The sequence below is a fragment of the Rutidosis leptorrhynchoides genome, chromosome 1 (assembly GCF_046630445.1).
Source record: "Rutidosis leptorrhynchoides isolate AG116_Rl617_1_P2 chromosome 1, CSIRO_AGI_Rlap_v1, whole genome shotgun sequence".
NCBI classification, from domain to species: Eukaryota; Viridiplantae; Streptophyta; class Magnoliopsida; order Asterales; family Asteraceae; genus Rutidosis; species Rutidosis leptorrhynchoides.
The window spans coordinates 631,681,694-631,702,599 of NC_092333.1; the positions used below are offsets into that span (position 1 = coordinate 631,681,694).

At 36.9% G+C, this 20,906-nt stretch overlaps 1 protein-coding gene across 1 annotated transcript; it reads left to right on the forward strand.

Moving 5' to 3' along the window:
- The first annotated feature begins 19,278 nt into the window (after positions 1-19,278).
- On the forward strand, positions 19,279-20,616 carry LOC139848957 (uncharacterized). The gene has a single exon (XM_071838639.1). The coding sequence runs from the start codon at positions 19,279-19,281 to the stop codon at positions 20,614-20,616; it is 1,338 nt and encodes a 445-aa protein (XP_071694740.1).
- The last annotated feature ends 290 nt before the right edge of the window (positions 20,617-20,906 follow it).

The following is a 20,906-nucleotide window of genomic DNA, read 5'->3' on the forward strand; positions in this document are numbered from 1 at the left end:
TAAAATGGAAGTAGTAACTTGTAGTGTTCTTGATTGGTTTTTCTTATGATGATTAAAGCTTGTTTTTGAGGATAGATCTTCATGGTTTCTTGCTGAATTGAAATAGGTTCCTTAAGGCTTTCAAGTATTTGAGTTAGAGGATAATTTGGAAGTAAGAATGTTGAGCTAAAAATGAGATGGTGAAGGCCATATATGGCGTGACAAAGGGGGGAACAAAAACAAATTTCCAAGTAGTAATTTTGTGTAATTAGTCAAGCTAAATTCCAATTCCTAATTACCTCATATCTAGGGCAGAAATTTAGTTGATTAAGATTTTGATTTGATGTGTATATACCAATAGTAAATACGTATAGAAGCTGGGTATGATACGGGTACATATACCCTAGATATACTTGTAGAAATCTTAAGGAAACGGAACGAGAATTCAAATATAGCTATCTTTTGTGAATATACTTATATTGTTTTATGTATATAAGCCCTTTAAAAGTGATTAAATACATATTTATACGATACTTGTATAAACATTATAGGTTATAAGCATATATGTTAAAGAACTTTACGTATAGTTATCGTTTTGAAAACCTAAGTTAGTAGTCTCAAAGTATTACTTATAACTTATTATTATTAGTACACAATGAGATATTAAACCATCCTAAAATCATGTTAAATATGTATAAATACGTATATGTACATAATCGTATAATTATCGTGTGTTATATAGTTCGTGATATCATCGGTCAAACTGGATGGTCAAACGTTGTGTAAAACTCTTTTCAAAAAACACATGTCTCAACAATTTGGATTGCTTATCATGTTGGTAATGTTTAATTTATGTAAATATTAATCTCATATGTATAAAACGATCGGAAAAATCCGGGTCGTTATAGTACCTACCCAAAGGATCGGAGAAGCATCTTAATATTCGGGAAGACGGAACCCGGTATAGGGCTGAAAGAATTTGGGTACCAAAATTTGGAGATATGAGAGAAATGGTACTTAGAGAAGCTCATAAAACCAGATACTCAATACATCCTGGAATGGGGAAGATGTACAAGGATCTCAAGAAATATTTTTGGTGGCTAGGTATGAAAGCCGATGTTGCTATATACGTAGGGGAATGTTTGACGTGTTCTAAGGTCAAAGCGGAGCATCAGAAACCATCAGGTCTACTTCAACAACCCGAAATCTCGAAATGGAAATGGGAAAACATTACCATGGATTTCATCACTAAATTTCCAAGGACTGCAAGTGGTTTTGATACTATTTGGGTAATAGTTGATCGTCTCACCAAATCAGCACACTTCCTGCCAATAAGAGAAGATGACAAGATGAAGAAGTTAGCACGACTGTATTTGAAGGAAGTAGTCTCCAGACATGGAATACCAATCTCTATTATCTCTGATAGGGATCGCAGATTAATTTCAAGATTTTGGCAGACATTACAGCAAGCGTTAGGAACTCGTCTAGACATGAGTACTGCCTATCATCCACAAACTGATGGGCAGAGCGAAAGGACGATACAAACGCTTGAAGACATGCTACGAGCATGTGTTATTGATTTCGAAAACAGTTGGGATCGACATCTACCGTTAGCAGAATTTTTCTACAGCAACAGCTACCATTCAAGCATTGAGATGGTGCCGTTTGAAGCACTTTATGGTAGAAAGTGCAGGTCTCCAATTTGTTGGAGTGAAGTGGGGGATAGACAGATTACGGGTCCGGAGATAATACAAGAAACTACCGAGAAGATCATCCAAATTCAACAACGGTTGAAAACCGCCCAAAGTCGACAAAAGAGCTACGCCGACATTAAAAGAAAAGATATAGAATTTGAAATTGGAGAGATGGTCATGCTTAAGGTTGCACATTGGAAAGGCGTTGTTCGATTTGGTAAACGGGGGAAATTAAATCTAAGGTATATTGGACCATTCAAGATTATTGATCGTGTCGGACCAGTAACTTACCGACTTGAGTTACCTCAACAACTCGCGGCTGTACATAACACTTTCCACGTCTCGAATTTGAAGAAATGTTTTGCTAAAGAAGATCTCACTATTCCGTTAGACGAAATCCAAATCAACGAAAAACTTCAATTCATCGAAGAACCCGTCGAAATAATGGATCGTGAGGTTAAAAGACTTAAAAAAAACAAGATACCAATTGTTAAGGTTCGATGGAATGCTCGTAGAGGACCCGAGTTCACCTGGGAACAAGAAGATTAGATGAAGAAGAAATATCCGCACTTATTTCTAGAAGATACGTCAACACCTCCAACTGCTTAAAATTTCGGGACGAAATTTATTTAACTGGTAGGTACTGTAGTGACCCGAACTTTTTCATGTTTATATATATTAAATGAAATTGATATTTACATGATTAAGTGTTTCCAACATGTTAAGTAATCAAACTTGTTAAGACTTGATTAATTGAAATAGGTTTCATATAGACAATTGACCACCCAAGTTGACCGGTGATTCACGAACGTTAAAACTTGTAAAAACTATATAATGACATATATATGATTATATATATAGTTAACATGATATTATGATAAGTAAGTATCTCATTAGGTATTTTAACAATGAGTTATATACATAAAATTGTGTTTATTGAATTAAGAAACTCGAAACGATATATATAACGATTATCGTTATAACAACGTCTTACTAATTACATATGAATCATATTAAGATATTGTTACACTATGTTTAATCATGATAAATGATAAGTAAACATGTCATTATGTATATTAACAATGAACTACATATGTAAAAACAAGACTACTAACTTATGGATTTCGAAACGAGACATATATGTAACGATTATCGTTGTAACGACATTTAAATGTATATATATCATATTAAGATATATTAATATATCATAATATCATGATAATTTAATAATTTAACATCTCATTAGATATAATAAACATTGGGTTAACAACATTTAACAAGATCGTTAACTTAAAGGTTTCAAATCAACATTTACATGTAATGACTAACGATGACTTAACGACTCAGTTAAAATGTATATACATGTAGTGTTTTAATATGTATTCATACACTTTTGAAAGACTTCAAGACACTTATCAAAATACTTCTACTTAACAAAAATTCTTACAATTACATCCTCGTTCAGTTTCATCAACAATTCTACTCGTATGCACCCGTATTCGTACTCGTACAATACACAGATTTTAGATGTATGTACTATTGGTATATACACTCCAATGATCAGCTCTTAGCAGCCCATGTGAGTCACCTAACACATGTGGGAACCATCATTTGGCAACTAGCATGAAATATCTCATAAAATTACAAAAATATTAGTAATCATTCATGACTTATTTACAAGTAAACAAAATTACACATCCTTTATATCTAATCCATATACCAATGACTAAAAACACCTACAAACACTTTCATTCTTCAATTTTATTCATCTAATTGATCTCTCTCAAGTTCTATCTTCAAGTTCTAAGTGTTCTTCATAAATTCTATAAGTTCTAGTTTCATAAAATCAAGAATACTTCCAAGTTTGCTAGCTTACTTCCAATCTTGTAAAGTGATCATCCAACCTCAAGAAATCTTTCTTATTTACAGTAAGATATATTTCTAATACAAGGTAATACTCATATTCAAACTTTGATTCAATTTCTATAACTATAACAATCTTATTTCGAGTGGAAATCTTACTTGAACTTGTTTTCGTGTCATGATTCTGCTTCAAGAACTTTCAAGCCATCCAAGTATCCTTTTGTAACACCGGTCATTTTTTTTTTAAATACACAGCGGAAGACTTTATTAACAAACACAATATAAGTCACGTGATTACGTTTAAGTTTACACAACGGTGTTACGTTATCACAAAACATTATTTATACAAAAGTCCACATCAGAGTTGGGTTGTCAAACATGTCTTCTGCAATTGCACCTTTCCCGACTAGCAGTACCTAAACCTGCAAGGGGAGAATATGTGGGGGATTAGCGCACCGCTAAGTGAATGGAATCTATCTAACAGATATAGCTTAAGTCACACACAAGCTATATACTAACAACAACACATGCTAACTATCAACTAACATACAATAAGACAATACGAGGATCGGCGGCTTGTACGAGCACACAACTCCTAGCTGATCGGACTTGAGTCTACCGATAGTCCCTGCTACTCAATTCACAGTATAGTTATCCAGATGCAGGGGATGCATCATTCACACTATACTCTACAATCAGTAGCCTATGGACCCAACCTCCCCTAGGCACGGTTGACCTCGTACGGACTCTAACCTCTCCTAGGCACGGTCTCGAGTCCCCAGTCTCCCTAGGCCCGACTGGTGCCATTCACACAGTGTACACATAATTCACATACAACATCAGGCATACTATATTATTCTAACATGATAATTTCTACACTATGCATGGTAAAAGAGTCAACCACAGTAGCATGATATGCTATTTAAACTCTATCCGGAGATAGACCCACTCACCAATTACCAGCAACTGCTCAGTTATTATTTCTGAGCTTCCTCCTTGTCCTTATAACCTGAGAACAACACAAACAAAGTTAATGTACATATCCAATAAATAATATAATCATTTCATACAATTAACTAGGTCATAACACCATATATTCATAATTTTATGAGTCTACATCATGACTCCATTCAATAATGGCATACAGGTGCGTGCAAAACATGACATACACACTAAAACTCCTTTTCCGGTCTAAAAACAGTTTGATCTAGTTTCTTAAAAGTTCACCATTGAAAAGTATTCTTTATTACGATTCTAACGATAGTTTATTCATCAAAAAGGGAGTTACGTTTTGAAAGTTACGCCCGTTTCAATTTCATAAAAGTACTGTAGCAAATAGTGACACTGTAGCAACTCGGGACTGTAGCAAATAGTGACACTGTAGCAACTCGGTACTGTAGCAACTTGGGCACTGTACCAACTTGGTACTGTAGCAAAATACTGTAGCAACTGGTTCGAACACATTCGCTGATTTCGTGATTTTTTCCCCAAAAACTCGATTTTTGAGCGATTTTGATCAAATTTTAAGCACATGGAAGCTACTAAACATATATACAACCTATTTCTAACATCAATTAACACATACAAATACATAATATGAAGATTCAAGCTCAAAATTCATCAAAAACCCATTTACACCCAAAACCCAATTTCTATGAATTAAAGCACGAATTCAAGCTAACAAACCTGGATAAATGATCACAAGGATGATATGAATAAATCCTTAAAGCCTCATAATCCAATTTAAGACTTAGATCAATTAGGGTTTGAGATGAGATAAGTTTGGTACGTACTTATTTGAGAAAAGTCTAGAAATGAGAAAATAGAAGCAGTTTACACTCTTAAGTGGGTATTGAAACCCATACCCCATAACACACGGGTATTTACCAGTTATCTTATCTGATAACCTTTCGTATCTCCTTAGGCGGTCCTAACGGAGTCCAAATTAAATAAACCAACATGTTCTGGGACCCTTGTCACAAACTGGTCACAACAAAATTATAATAAAACACTAATAAAATAATTAAAATAAAAGCACTTAAGACTAAGCACAAACTCTAAGGGCAAAATAGGCAACTTACAACTAGCCCGGGTTTCAGTTTGTTACAAATCCACCCCCCTTAAGAAGATTCCGTCCTCGGAATCCGGTCTTGGTCAAACAAATGAGGATAACGTTTTCTCATCAACTCTTCCGTTTCTCACGTAAGATTAGAACTCAAACTGTGTTTCCACTCAATCAACACCATCGGAATCTCTTTCTTTCTCAGCTTAGTCACCTTTTGGTCAACCACACGGACCGGCTCTTCCACCAATTTCTTATTCAAATCGACCCTTAAATCTTCTAAAGGAAGAAGTTGTGTTTCATCGTCGACTTTACACTTACGAAGATAACATACGTTGAATGTATTATGAATACCGGATAACTCTGACGGAAGATCTAACACCACAGTCTGATGATTCAACACTTCACTGATCGGAAACGGACCAATAAATCTCGGTGCTAACTTACCACGTTTACCGAATCTGATAACCCTTTTCCACGGCGAAACTTTTAGATACACTCGTTCACCCACATTAAAGGTTACCAGACGTCTACGCGGATCAGCATACATTTTCTACCTATCTCTAGCGGCTTTTAACTTTTCTCTCGCAATTGCAACTTTTTCGGCTGTCATTTGAACAATTTCAGGACCTGCAAACTGTTTCTCCCCGCCTTCTAACCAACAAGTCGGAGTTCTGTAACGATGACCGTATAACATTTCATAGGGCGGCATCCCTATACTCGAATGATATGAATTATTATACGCAAATTCGACCAACGGCAAATGTGTATCCCACGAATCACCGTATTCTAACACACAAGCCCTTAACATATCCTCCAAAGTCTGTATCGTTCTTTCACTCTGACCGTCTGTCTGAGGATGATAAGCTGTACTTAAATTCACACGTGTACCCAAATTCTGTTGAAGACTATTCCAAAAATTCGACACAAATCTGGAATCTCTGTCTGAAATAATCGATAACGGCACACCATGTCAACTAACTATCTCTTTCACATACAATTCAGCTAACTCACTTAATGAAGCTGTTTCACGAGTAGCAAGAAAATGAGCACTTTTGGTTAGACGATCCACTATTACCCAAATCATATCATGTCTTTTCTGAGTTCGAGGTAATTTTGTCACAAAATCCATCGTTATATGTTCCCACTTCCACTCTGGAATCTGTAACTAACGTAACGAACCATAAGGTTTCTGATGTTCGGCCTTTACTTGAGCACATATATGACACTTTTCGACATAACGGGCGATATCTGATTTCATTGTTGGCCACCAATACACTGTTTTCAAATCATGATACATCTTATTACTACCCGGATGTACTGTCAATCTGGATTTGTGAGCTTCCGTCATGATTAAATCCCTCAAATCTCCAAGCTTAGGCACCCAAACACGATTGTTTAAGGTCTTTAGTCCACGTGAGTCATCAATTAAGTCCACTTTTCGTTTGGTCATTTGTTCAGATTTAATATGTTCGTCCTCTAAAGCACAGGCCTGGATGGTTTTTAAGCTGTTAATCAAATCTGAAGTTATATTCAAACGAAGAAATTTCACATTTTCACTTGACTTTTTACGACTTAGCGCATCTGCAACCACATTTGCCTTACCCAGATGGTATTTAATTTCACAATCATAATCTTTGATCAACTCTTGCCATCGTCTCTGACGCATATTCAATTCTTTCTGTGAGAAGATATACTGCAAACTCTTGTGATCTGTACATATAACACAATGGGTTCCATACAAATAGTGTCTCCACAGTTTCAAAGCAAACACTACTGCAGCCATTTCAAGATCATGCACTGGATAATTCTTCTCGTGAACTTTCAACTGTCGCGAGGCGTAGGCGATTACTTTATCTCTTTGCATTAATACACAACCCAACCCAGCATATGATGCATCACAGTATACCACGAAGTTGTCTGAACCTTCTGGTAAAGCTAACACTGGTGCCTGACACAGTAGCTGTTTCAAAATCTGAAAAGCCTTTTCCTGTTCATCAGTCCATCGAAAGGCTACATCTTTACGATTCAACTTAGTCAACGGACCCGCTATTTTCGAGAAATCCTTGATAAATCTGCGATAATAACCGGCTAATCCCAGAAAACTCTTAATCTCAGTCGGAGTCTTCGGAGAATTCCAATTCATTACCGCTTCTATCTTTGTCGGATCAACTTTTATACCTTCGGCACAAATCACATGACCCAAAAACTGCACTTCACGTAACCAAAATTCACACTTTGAAAATTTTGCAAATAGTTGTTCACGTTTCAACATGTTCAAAACCTGTCTCAGATGTTCAGCATGTTCACTTTCGGTCTTTGAATACACTAGTATATCATCTATAAACACAATCACAAACTTATCTAAGAACGGGCGACACACTCTATTCATTAGATCCATGAAGATTGCTGGCGCATTCGTCAACCCAAACGGCATGACAAGAAATTCATAATGACCATACCTTGTTCTGAACGCTGTTTTCGGTATATCTGATTCAGCAACACGAACCTGATGATATCCGGATCGTAAGTCTATCTTAGAAAAGAATGAAGCACCCTGTAACTGATCGAACAAATCATCTATTCGAGGTAACGGATACTTATTCTTCACTGTTCTTTTGTTCAATTCACGATAATCAATACACATACGCATTGACCCATCTTTCTTTTTAACAAACAATACCGGAGCACCCCACGGTGAAGAACTCGGTCGGATAAACCCACGATCTAATAGTTCTTGAATCTGTGACATCATTTCACGGATTTCAGACGGCGCTAATCGGTATGGAGCTTTTGCAACTGGAGTTGTTCCATGAACCAATTCAATCTTATATTCAACTTCCCTTACCGGCGGCAGACCTGGTAACTCATCTGGGAACACTTCGGGAAATTCTGATACTATCGGAATATCGGCCACTGTTTTCTTTTCTTTCTTCGCATCAATCACATATGCAAGAAATGATTCACAACCCTTTGCCATCGACTTTTTCGCTTTCATCATGGTTATCAACAGAAAATTATACCCTCCCCGCTCCCCTCGGGCCACAACACGGGTTCCATCGGTCGAACGAAAGGTAATCATTTTCCTATCACACTTAATATTAGCCCTAAGCGAGCTCAACCAATCCATTCCTAGTACTACATCAAAGCTAGGAATAGGTAACACTAAACAAGTCACCGGGAAAGACTTCCCTTCGATCTCTATACAAACCCCAGTCACATAGGTTGTGACGGGTGTGGTCTTACCATCAGCTACTTCTACACTAACCGGCTTGGGTAACACAATAGCTGGTAAATTCAACTTAGCACAGAAATCTAGGGACATAAAACACATATTGGCACCACAATCAAACAATATGCGAGCAGGTATTGAGTTGATTAGAAACATACCGGTGATTACTTCGTCGGTTGCCACAGCATTTTCCACCGACATCTGAAAAGCTCTAGCCTCTGCTGTTGGAGGGTTCTTCCTCTTCTGCCCACTCGAGGCAGTTGACCCTCCAGCTGATGCTGAACGCGCCCCTGACCCTGCCCCGGAACTACCACTCTTCGACGGACAACTAATTGCACGATGCCCTGGTTTGTGACAACTCCAACACACACTATTCGGATACGGGCATGCTGAAGACTCATGCCCAACAACACCACACTTTAAGCATCTTCTTGTAGCCTCAGAACACTGACCACTGTGAGAAGATCGACACGTGTGACACCAATTCCCTTTACCTGATCCAGATCCAGTACTACTCTGACCACTTTTACCCTTCGATTTAAACCCACTAGACTTCTTGGATTTAGATCCTGATTGACCAGATACTTGCCCACCTTGTTGTAGCACATTACCAAACATTCTGTTTCTGGCGGCCTGAACATCACTTTCTACCATCTTAGCCATCACAACAGCTTGAGACAATGATGTAGCTGTTCTAACAAAAGTTCTGTACTCAGGCAGAATGATATTAACAAAATGCTGGATACGAGACGCTTCGTCTGGCACCCATTGTTGTACAAACCTCAGTTTATCCATAAACTTCTCTACTACCTCATCGATCGTCATTTGAGGTGTCATCTTCATTTCAAGAAACTCAGTCTTGATTCGGTTCATATCAAATGGATTACAATATTGTTCACACACCTTCCCATGAAACTGCTCCCATGTGATCATACTCACTTGCTCTTTTGGTATACTAGAAATCAAAGAATCCCACCAAATCATAGCCCTAGCTTTCAACGGTCTACTAGCATATGTTACCTTCAGCTCGGGTTCACACTGACACGCTTCAAATACCCTTTCAACTTCTCGCAACCAATTGAGAGTTACAGTCGGATCAGTACTTCCAGAGAACTCGGAGGGTTTGCAATCACGGAAGTTCTTATAAGTACATCTTTTGGGTGGTTGCATGTAAGGTTGATGGAACATTTGCATTTGGTATGGATTCATCATCATGGGATTTTGGTAAGTAAAGGTGTTTTGTGGTGGCATATAATATTGGTTAGGCATTTGATTCTGAAACTGGTTCTGGGGCACATTAGGTATCATTTGGGATTGCGCGGTTGGGAATCCAGGTGGTGTATCATCATTTCCAGAATGCCTCGCCAATTCAAGCTCATTAATTTTGTCCTCAGCCTCTTTTAGCTTGCTTTCTAACTGAAGGATGTAACTACTCTGATCATCATCTGACTCAACACCTTCTTCTGGTGCTCTGAATGTTCCGGGGTTAGATGGGCCAGTTGCGTTTCTATCAGCCATACCTGTGCTACAAAACAGCTCACACAAAAGCTTAGTGGATAACAGTTAGTTCAATCACAACTAACATACGTATATCCTATTTTCACTTAGCCCCCACTCCCACAGACATGTTTGACTTGCCTCAGGGTTTGGGAACAAAATACGCGCACGTATTTGCTGCCAAACCATGCTCTGATACCAACTTGTAACACCGGTCATTTTTTTTTAAATACACAGCGGAAGACTTTATTAACTAACACAATATAAGTCACGTCATTACGTTTAAGTTTACACAACGGTGTTACGTTATCACAAAACATTATTTATACAAAAGTCCACATCAGAGTTGGGTTTTCAAACATGTCTTCTGCAATAGCACCTTTCCCGACTAGCAGTACCTAAACCTGCAAGGGGAGAATATGTGGGGGATTAGCGCACCGCTAAGTGAATGGAATCTATCTAACAGATATAGCTTAAGTCACACACAAGCTATATACTAACAACAACACATGCTAACTATCAACTAACATACAATAAGACAATACGAAGATCGGCGGCTTGTACGAGCACACGACTCCTAGCTGATCGGACTTGAGTCTACCGATAGTCCCTGCTACTCAATTCACAGTATAGTTATCCAGATGCAGGGGATGCATCATTCACACTATACTCTACAATCAGTAGCCTATGGACCCAACCTCCCCTAGGCACGGTTGACCTCATACGGACTCTAACCTCTCCTAGGCACGGTCTCGAGTCCCCAGTCTCCCTAGGCCCGACTGGTGCCATTCACACAGTGTACACATAATTCACATACAACATCAGGCATACTATATTATTCTAACATGACAATTTCTACACTATGCATGGTAAAAGAGTCAACCACAGTAGCATGATATGCTACTTAAACTCTATCCGGAGATAGACCCACTCACCAATTACCAGCAACTGCTCAGTTATTATTTCTGAGCTTCCTCCTTGTCCTTATAACCTGAGAACAACACAAACAAAGTTAATGTACATATCCAATAAATAATATAATCATTTCATACAATTAACTAGGTCATAACACCATATATTCATAATTTTATGAGTCTACATCATGACTCCATTCAATAATGGCATACAGGTGCGTGCAAAACATGACATACACACTAAAACTCCTTTTCCGGTCTAAAAACAGTTTGATCTAGTTTCTTAAAAGTTCACCATTGAAAAGTATTCTTTATTACGATTCTAACGATAGTTTATTCATCAAAAACGGAGTTACGTTTTGAAAGTTACGCCCGTTTCAATTTCATAAAAGCACTGTAGCAAATAGTGACACTGTAGCAACTCGGGACTGTAGCAAATAGTGACACTGTAGCAACTCGGTACTGTAGCAACTCGGGCACTGTACCAACTCGGTACTGTAGCAAAATACTGTAGCAACTGGTTCGAACACATTCGCTGATTTCGTGATTTTTTCCCCAAAAACTCGATTTTTGAGCGATTTTGATCAAATTTTAAGCACATGGAAGCTACTAAACATATATACAACCTATTTCTAACATCAATTAACACATACAAACACATAATATGAAGATTCAAGCTCAAAATTCATCAAAAACCCATTTACACCCAAAACCCAATTTCTATTAATTAAAGCACGAATTCAAGCTAACAAACCTGGATAAATGATCACAAGGATGATATGAATAAATCCTTAAAGCCTCATAATCCAATTTAAGACTTAGATCAATTAGGGTTTGAGATGAGATAAGTTTGGTACGTACTTATTTGAGAAAAGTCTAGAAATGAGAAAATAGAAGCAGTTTACACTCTTAAGTGGGTATTGAAACCCATACCCCATAACACACGGGTATTTACCAGTTATCTTATCTGATAACCTTTCGTATCTCCTTAGGCGGTCCTAACGGAGTCCAAATTAAATAAACCAACATGTTCTGGGACCCTTGTCACAAACTGGTCACAAAAAAATTATAATAAAACACTAATAAAATAATTAAAATAAAAGCACTTAAGACTAAGCACAAACCCTAAGGGCAAAATAGGCAACTTACAACTAGCCCGGGTTTCAGTCTGTTACAAATCCACCCCCCTTAAGAAGATTCCGTCCTCGAAATCCGGTCTTGGTCAAACAAATGAGGGTAACGTTTTCTCATCAACTCTTCCGTTTCCCACGTAAGATTAGAACCCAAACTATGTTTCCACTCAGTCAACACCATCGGAATCTCTTTCTTTCTCAGCTTAGTCACCTTTTGGTCAACCACACGGACCGGCTCTTCCACCAATTTCTTATTCAAATCGACCCTTAAATCTTCTAAAGGAAGAAGTTGTGTTTCATCGTCGACTTTACACTTACGAAGATAACATACGTTGAATGTATTATGAATACCGGATAACTCTGACGGAAGATCTAACACCACAGTCTGATGATTCAACACTTCACTGATCAGAAACGGACCAATAAATCTCGGTGCTAACTTACCACGTTTACCGAATCTGATAACCCTTTTCCACGGCGAAACTTTTAGATACACTCGTTCACCCACATTAAAGGTTACCGGACGTCTACGCGGATCAGCATACATTTTCTGCCTATCTCTAGCGGCTTTTAACTTTTCTCTCGCAATTGCAACTTTTTCGGCTTTCATTTGAACAATTTCGGGACCTGCAAACTGTTTCTCCCCGGCTTCTAACCAACAAGTCGGAGTTCTGCAACGACGACCGTATAACATTTCATAGGGCGGCATCTCTATACTCGAATGATATGAATTATTATACGCAAATTCGACCAACGGCAAATGTGTATCCCACGAACCACCGTATTCTAACACACAAGCCCTTAACATATCCTCCAAAGTCTGTATCGTTATTTCACTCTGACCGTCTGTCTGAGGATGATAAGTTGTACTTAAATTCACACGTGTACCCAAATTCTGTTGAAGACTATTCCAAAAATTCGACACAAATCTGGAATCTCTGTCTGAAATAATCGATAACGGCACACCATGTCGACTAACTATCTCTTTCACATACAATTCAGCTAACTCACTTAATGAAGCTGTTTCACGAGTAGCAAGAAAATGAGCACTTTTGGTTAGACGATCCACTATTACCCAAATCATATCATGTCTTTTCTGAGTTCGAGGTAATTTTGTCACAAAATCCATCGTTATATGTTCCCACTTCCACTCTGGAATCTGTAACTGACGTAACGAACCATAAGGTTTTTGATGTTCGGCCTTTACTTGAGCACATATATGACACTTTTCGACATAACGGGCGATATCTGATTTCATTGTTGGCCACCAATACACTGTTTTCAAATCATGATACATCTTATTACTACCCGGATGTACTGTCAATCTGGATTTGTGAGCTTCCGTCATGATTAAATCCCTCAAATCTCCAAGCTTAGGCACCCAAACATGATTGTTTAAGGTCTTTAGTCCACGTGAGTCATCAATTAAGTCCACTTTTCGTTTGGTCATTTGTTCAGATTTAATATGTTCGTCCTCTAAAGCACAGGCCTGGATGGTTTTTAAGCTGTTAATCAAATCTGAAGTTATATTCAAACGAAGAAATTTCACATTTTCACTTGACTTTTTACGACTTAGCGCATCTGCAACCACATTTGCCTTACCTGGATGGTATTTAATTTCACAATCATAATCTTTGATCAACTCTTGCCATCGTCTCTGACGCATATTCAATTCTTTCTGTGAGAAGATATACTGCAAACTCTTGTGATTTGTACATATAACACAATGGGTTCCATACAAATAGTGTCTCCACAGTTTCAAAGCAAACACTACTGCAGCCATTTCAAGATCATGCACTGGATAATTCTTCTCATGAACTTTCAACTGTCGCGAGGCGTAGGTGATTACTTTATCTCTTTGCATTAATACACAACCCAACCCAGCATATGATGCATCACAGTATACCACGAAGTTGTCTGAACCTTCTGGTAAACTTAAAACACTAAAACGTATTAAAAATATTGCAAATATATTTTGAACATACTTTGATATGTATGTACATATTTGTTATATGTTTGTGAATCGACCAGTGGCCAAGTCTTACTTCCCGACGAAGTAAAAAATCTGTGAAAGTGAGTTATAGTCCCACTTTTAAAATCTAATATTTTGGGATGAGAATACATGCAGTTTTATAAATGTTTTACGAAATAGACACAAGTAATTGAAACTACATTATATGGGTGAATGATCGAAGCCGAATATGCCTCTTTTGCTTGGTAACCTAAGAATTAGTAAACCGATCTACTAATTGACGCGAATCCTAAAGATAGATCTATTGGGCCTAACGAACCCCATCCAAAGTACCGGATGCTTTAGTACTTCGAATTCGTTTTTATCATGTCTGAAGGATTTTCCGAAATGATAGGGGATATTCTTATATGCATCTTGTTAATGTCGGTTACCAGGTGTTCACCATATGAATGAATTTTATCTTTATGTATGGGATGTATATTGAAATATAAAATCTTGTGGTCTATTATTATGATTTGATAATATATAGGTTAAACCTATAACTCACCAACATTTTTGTTGACGTTTTAAGCATGTTTATTCTCAAGTGATTATTAAGAGCTTCCGCTGTTGCATACTAAAATAAGGACAAGATTTGGAGTCCATGCTTGTATGATATTATGTAAAAACTGCATTCAAGAAACTTATTTTTTTAATGTAATATATTCTTATTGTAAACCATTATGTAATGGTCGTGTGTAAACAGTATATTTTAGATTATCATTATTTGATAATCTACGTAATGCTTTTTAAACCTTTATCGATAAAATAAAGGTTATGGTTGTTTTAAAAATGAATGTAGTCTTTGAAAAACGTCTCATATAGATGTCAAAACCTCGCGACGAAATCAATTAATATAAAACGTTTATAATCAATATGAACGGGACATTTCAAAACGCGTTTGATCATATCATATAATATAACCTCTTGAAGAAACAAAATGGATGGTGATGCATGTATACTGTACGTACGTAGTACCTAGCTACACGCATACCAATTTCTATTTTTGTCATCTATAACTCTATATATAAGTGGCCTTTTAGAAATGTTCCAACGTAACAGACTAACAGGTATTATTATATTATTATATTATATTATATTATATTATTATATTATATTATATTATATTATATTATATTATTATATTATATTATTATATTATACTTATATACTAAACCTCCTCTCATTTTTGGTCGTTTCAGTTTTAACTTATATACTAAACCTCCTCTCATTTTTGGTCGTTTCAGTTTTAACGAATTGTTATTTTGAGTTTGCGTTCACACTACAAATGGTCCTCCAACTTTCGCACAAATTACACAACAACCCCTCAACTTTACCCTTTTTCCAGGAGTAAAAAACGTAAATTTATAATTTAATTAAAATAAAAAAACCTTACTCCACCCGAATTTATAACGGGCCCTATCTTCTCGCTCGGTGCGAGTTAAATTTTTCCGAGGCCACCGTTCAACTCGAAAAAATCTCACGAACCCAACGGGACTAACTATATGCAAAACGGACATCGTTAAAAAAACACTAAATAACGGGCCCTATATTCACGCTCGGTGCGAGTTAAATTTTTCCGAGACCACCGTTCAACTCGAAATAATTTTACGAACACAACGCGACTAACTATACGCGAAACGGACATCGTTAAAAAAAATAAATATTTCGGGCTATATTACATACATATATATACATATACAACACGACTAACTATACGCGAAACGGACATCGTATATCCAAATTGGACCGCGCGTCGAATACAACCGCAGCAACGCGCGGTCGGATTTTTTCTAGTTATATATACATAAACTTTATCTCGACTTCAATTGTTTCAGGGTTTTATTATATATTCATCTTTCTAAATGAAGAAATGGTGCGAAATCAAGACTAACTTAACGCGTGATGATGCAACTTAGCGCTATAACTACCTAATTAATTGGAGTATTTGTGAAAATACACCTTTTTAAAGTTAATTAGAGCACTCCCAACAATGAAACTCTTCTTCAAATTAACACGCTGACACATCAGCGACACATGATCATTTTTTTCCTATTTCTTTTCACCACTAACCCATCACATATCACTCCCAACCATCACATCCTTTCTCAACCACTATATATAAATTAAATAAACTATAGTACACATCTTATACCCAAATGTACAACTAACTACACCAATAAAGTTCGTGAAAAAAAATGCTCAACATTCACTAAACCATTGGCTAGCTAAGATTGGCAATACTTTGGCACTTTGCTCCCAATGGTTCCAATTATTGGCTAGAAGATTCACAACACTTTCACATCTCTATTGGGAGTGCTCTTAAAGTGTATTTCGTGGATCAAAACACAAGTATGTGGACTCAAACTAGAAACTCCAACGACCATTACATTTACATAAATACTTATTCATGAGTGTGAATTCAAATTAGCCTATTGTTGTCATTCAAAAGGTTCACATTGCATTCTTATGTAAATTTAACATGATACATGCTACCGGTGACGGATCTAAGAATGATAGTCAATGGTATCATTGGTTAAAAATCGAAGAAAAAAAAAACTACTAGATGGGCTTATTTTAATGGTGCCATTCACAAAAATTAACATTATTAATGGTGTCACTAGTTAAAAACTCAAAAAATTACACTACGTTGCGTATTTCAAAGTTTTCAACGGTGTCCCGTACAATCATTGTTCCTATATAATTAGATCCGCCCATGTATGTTACTCCGTACTAACTAGTGAGTTGCTAATGAGCTATTAAAATTTATGTCAACAAAATTAAAATATATCAACAAAAATACATTCAATATTAAAATCAACAAAAATATATTCCTCCTATATATGTTCTCGATCGTTACTATTTTGTTCATCCTCTTATAAGTTTTATTATTTCATTTATAACCATCACTAGATAGCTTGGTGGTTGGCTATAAAAAATGGACTTCCAAGTGCTTGATTTTGTTGAAATGAACGGAAGGGACAAATAATGGAAGTAAACTACAAATCCATAGTCATATATACGCAGTCTGCATGCATCTGATAATACCTCCAAACACGTATCCATCGGCCTAGTTTGACCATACACATCGGAGCGGGCATGTGTTGAATGATAAGAGTAAATTTAGCAACCAAAAATATATTATGATTAGCTTGTATTGAATCCAATTGCCTTAAAAGAGCATGTCTTATGATTTTAGAGAAATTTTTTTCAAAATAGTAACTTTTTTTACATACTTTACAGAACTAGAAATTAAAAACCTTAGTTTACAAATCTAGTATAACCGGTGTTTGAAACAACGGGTTTCCATGTGTCACTTCCAAGTCGGTGTTTCAAACACCAATTTGGACCTTTTACTGCCACATCTTCACATGACCGAGCACTAGTAGCCACCCATGCCCTAAACCGGTGTTTGAAACACCGGTTTGCAGGGAATCTTCACCTTTTCTGAAACCGGTCTTTGAAAGGCCGGTTTCGATTTTTCTGTATATTTTTCCCTTATCACTCAAACGTATCACTGTATGCTTACTATATCACATTGAAGTATCAAGCAAAAGTAGGATTTTTTTTTTTCCCTTATCACTCTTACTGTTTCCCTTTTACTGTATCACCAGCAAACACTATCTTTTCGTGATCAGTAATCAGAGCTTTGTATGTTTATTTAAATTACCATAATCTGCAATTTATTAACAACATCACAAACTAGTGAATACAAAACTAAACACATCAAAATGAGCTTTTTTTCATCATAAAATGACAACTTGAAAACTACTAAAAACGCTTATCTCACACCAAAAAATGACTACAATTCGTCCGTTTATGATTCATTTTGTTTGGGGTGGCCAACTTACTTTTGAAAATAGTTGGCTAAGCGGTGATCAAGCAATAGTTAGAAGGACTTTTGTGTTGTCTAAGAAGATTAACTGTGTGCAATTAAACCAAATGGCATACAACTATGTAGGGGCCGATCAAAGAACACATTCGTTGAGAATGTTCTTATGGTTTGTTTTCAATGGAAATGTTTGTAGAAATGAACTCACTGACGATCATACTTTGGAAAGTATTTATTTTTTCTCTCAGAATGATCCGGAATATCAGGCTCAAATTGAAATTCAGTATGAGCAAGTCTTTTCAAACGCACAAGATTCAGGTTTTATGAATCTGATTGCAGAAATGGAAGCTGGTCCATCAGTAATTGATGATGAAGTTCAAGAAGAACATGAAGACGCTGGTGATGGTATGTCAACCGACACTGACAATACAGTTGATCACTATAGTGTTGAAGAAAATGTTTCAGATGACTCCGGTAGAGAGGATGAAGTGCAAGTTCAACAAAATGCACCTGTTTCACGTTTCCATTGTGTTAATGGAGGTGAGGCTAGTAATCCTATTGCATTCGATGATGACGACGAGGAATCATTGGTTGTTTGGAATTGTGATCAACCCGATGTTATTACAAAAGGAATGATGTTCAAGAACAAAGCTGAACTTTTGTATGCTGTTCGTAGATGGAATATACGAAATAATAGGGAGCTCATTGTTCAAGATAGTAGACCGGGTTATTTCAAAGCAAATTGCTATACAACTAGCTCAAATTACAAGGGTCCACAAGAAAGAAGACATTGTTCGTGGTCTGTAAGTGGTTCAGTTCATAATAGATACAAGGTATGGAGAATTGTTAAATGGAAAGATCAACATAATTGCTATGGAAATGTCCAGGAAAACAACAATCGTTGTTTAACGTCTAGCTTGATTGCTACTGACATTGCTCATCAAGTGAGTAAAGACATTGCTTTTCCGGTTCAGAACATCCAAGCATACATAAAACACATATGGTGGGTGGATGTTAATTACGCTAAGGCATAGAATGCTAGGCGTATTGCCATTGAACGAATGTATGGAACTTGGGAAAGTAATTTTGCAGATCTGCCAAGGTATGTAAATGAATTACAACATACCAATCCCGATACAATTGTAGAATTCTTATACGGCCCTCGAGTTGAGAACGGTGTAGACACATTCAAGTATGTATTTTGGGCCTTTGGTCCAGCTATTAGAGCATATAGCCAGTGTATTCCGATAATTTGCATTGACGGAACCCATTTGAAAGGGGCTTACAATGGTAAGGTGCTTACCGCAGTTGGAAAAAATGCTAACAATCAAATTCTGCCAGTTGCTTTCGCAATTGTTGACAATGAAAGTAACAAGAGTTGGACTTGGTTTTTGGGTTTGTTGCAACTCCATGTTGTTGGCAATAGGAAGCTGTGTGTTATATCTGATCGCCACCAGGGTATCCTACATGCCATGAGTTTACAGACATATGGTTGGGAACATAGGTATTGTTTGCGCCATATTCGTAGCAACGTAATGAAACACTATAAAATTCAAGCGATCAAAAAGTTGTGTTGGATAGTCAGTTCGACAGCCAATCAGATACTGTTCAAGAATGCTGTATCAGCACTTAGGGGGGTTAGTCAAGAGGCTTGGGATTATTTGGTAGATGCGGATTTAGGAATGTGGACTGTCTATAGGGATAGTGAAAAGAGTCGTTGGGGTAACACAACGACAAACATTGCTGAAACCCTCAACAACGTGTTGCGTCATGCCCGAATGATGCCGATTAGAGCGTGTATTGAATATACGTTTGACTACACTAGGCAACACTTTTACGATCAATATCGAGAAGCTTTTCAATGGAATTCACCACTTTCCAAGAACATTTGGAAAATCTATCGCGAACGAGAAATAAGATCCCAAACATACAAAACAACATGTTACGATTACCAGAGACGTGTGTACAAGGTCCAATCAACTTATCAAAGAAGCGGTGAAGGTGGCACCGATTACACCGTAAGGTTTGCTGCTAGAAAGTGTTCATGTGAAAGATGGCAACACCACAGATTACCTTGCTCTCATGCCATTTCTGTTTGTAGCCATCTACATGAAGATGCAACCGTGTTGGGTAGTAAAAAGTACACAACTACTGTATGGAGACAACAATATAGCCATTTCTTTAATCCACTCAGAGACATGAGTTATTGGGCAACGGTTGACAGGAAAATTAAGGTTGATCCAACAAGATTGATCAAGACAGGGGAAGGAAGAAATCGAAACGTTTTCCGGGCCAGATGGATGAACGTGAAAAGCAGAAACCAAAGTGTGGTATCTGCAGAGAAGAAGGCCACAACAGAAATACATGTCCTACTAGGTTTCCATAGTTATTTCACATAATGGTTTGTTTTGTTTATTTTATGATATGTGTGATTTGATTACGTTTTTAATTATGTATTTTGTTACCAAAAAAATGTAACCGTGTTTATGTCTATGAATAAAAGTGTTGTTCAAAAATTACTATTCAGCTTAAGTATTATTTATTATAAATCTAGGAAATAATAAACAAAACTAATACAACATTTATTAAATGACTAAACTGTCCACTTCACCATTTTATAGAAAAATATGTGAGTGTGTGTTTAACAAACGACCAAAGGCAAGTGTTAGTAGTTACCACAATGATAGTA

Coding starts and splice junctions, on each gene's coding strand:
- LOC139848957 (XM_071838639.1), top strand. CDS start 19,279: ATGTATGGAACTTGGGAAAGTAATTTTGCAGATCTGCCAAGGTATGTA.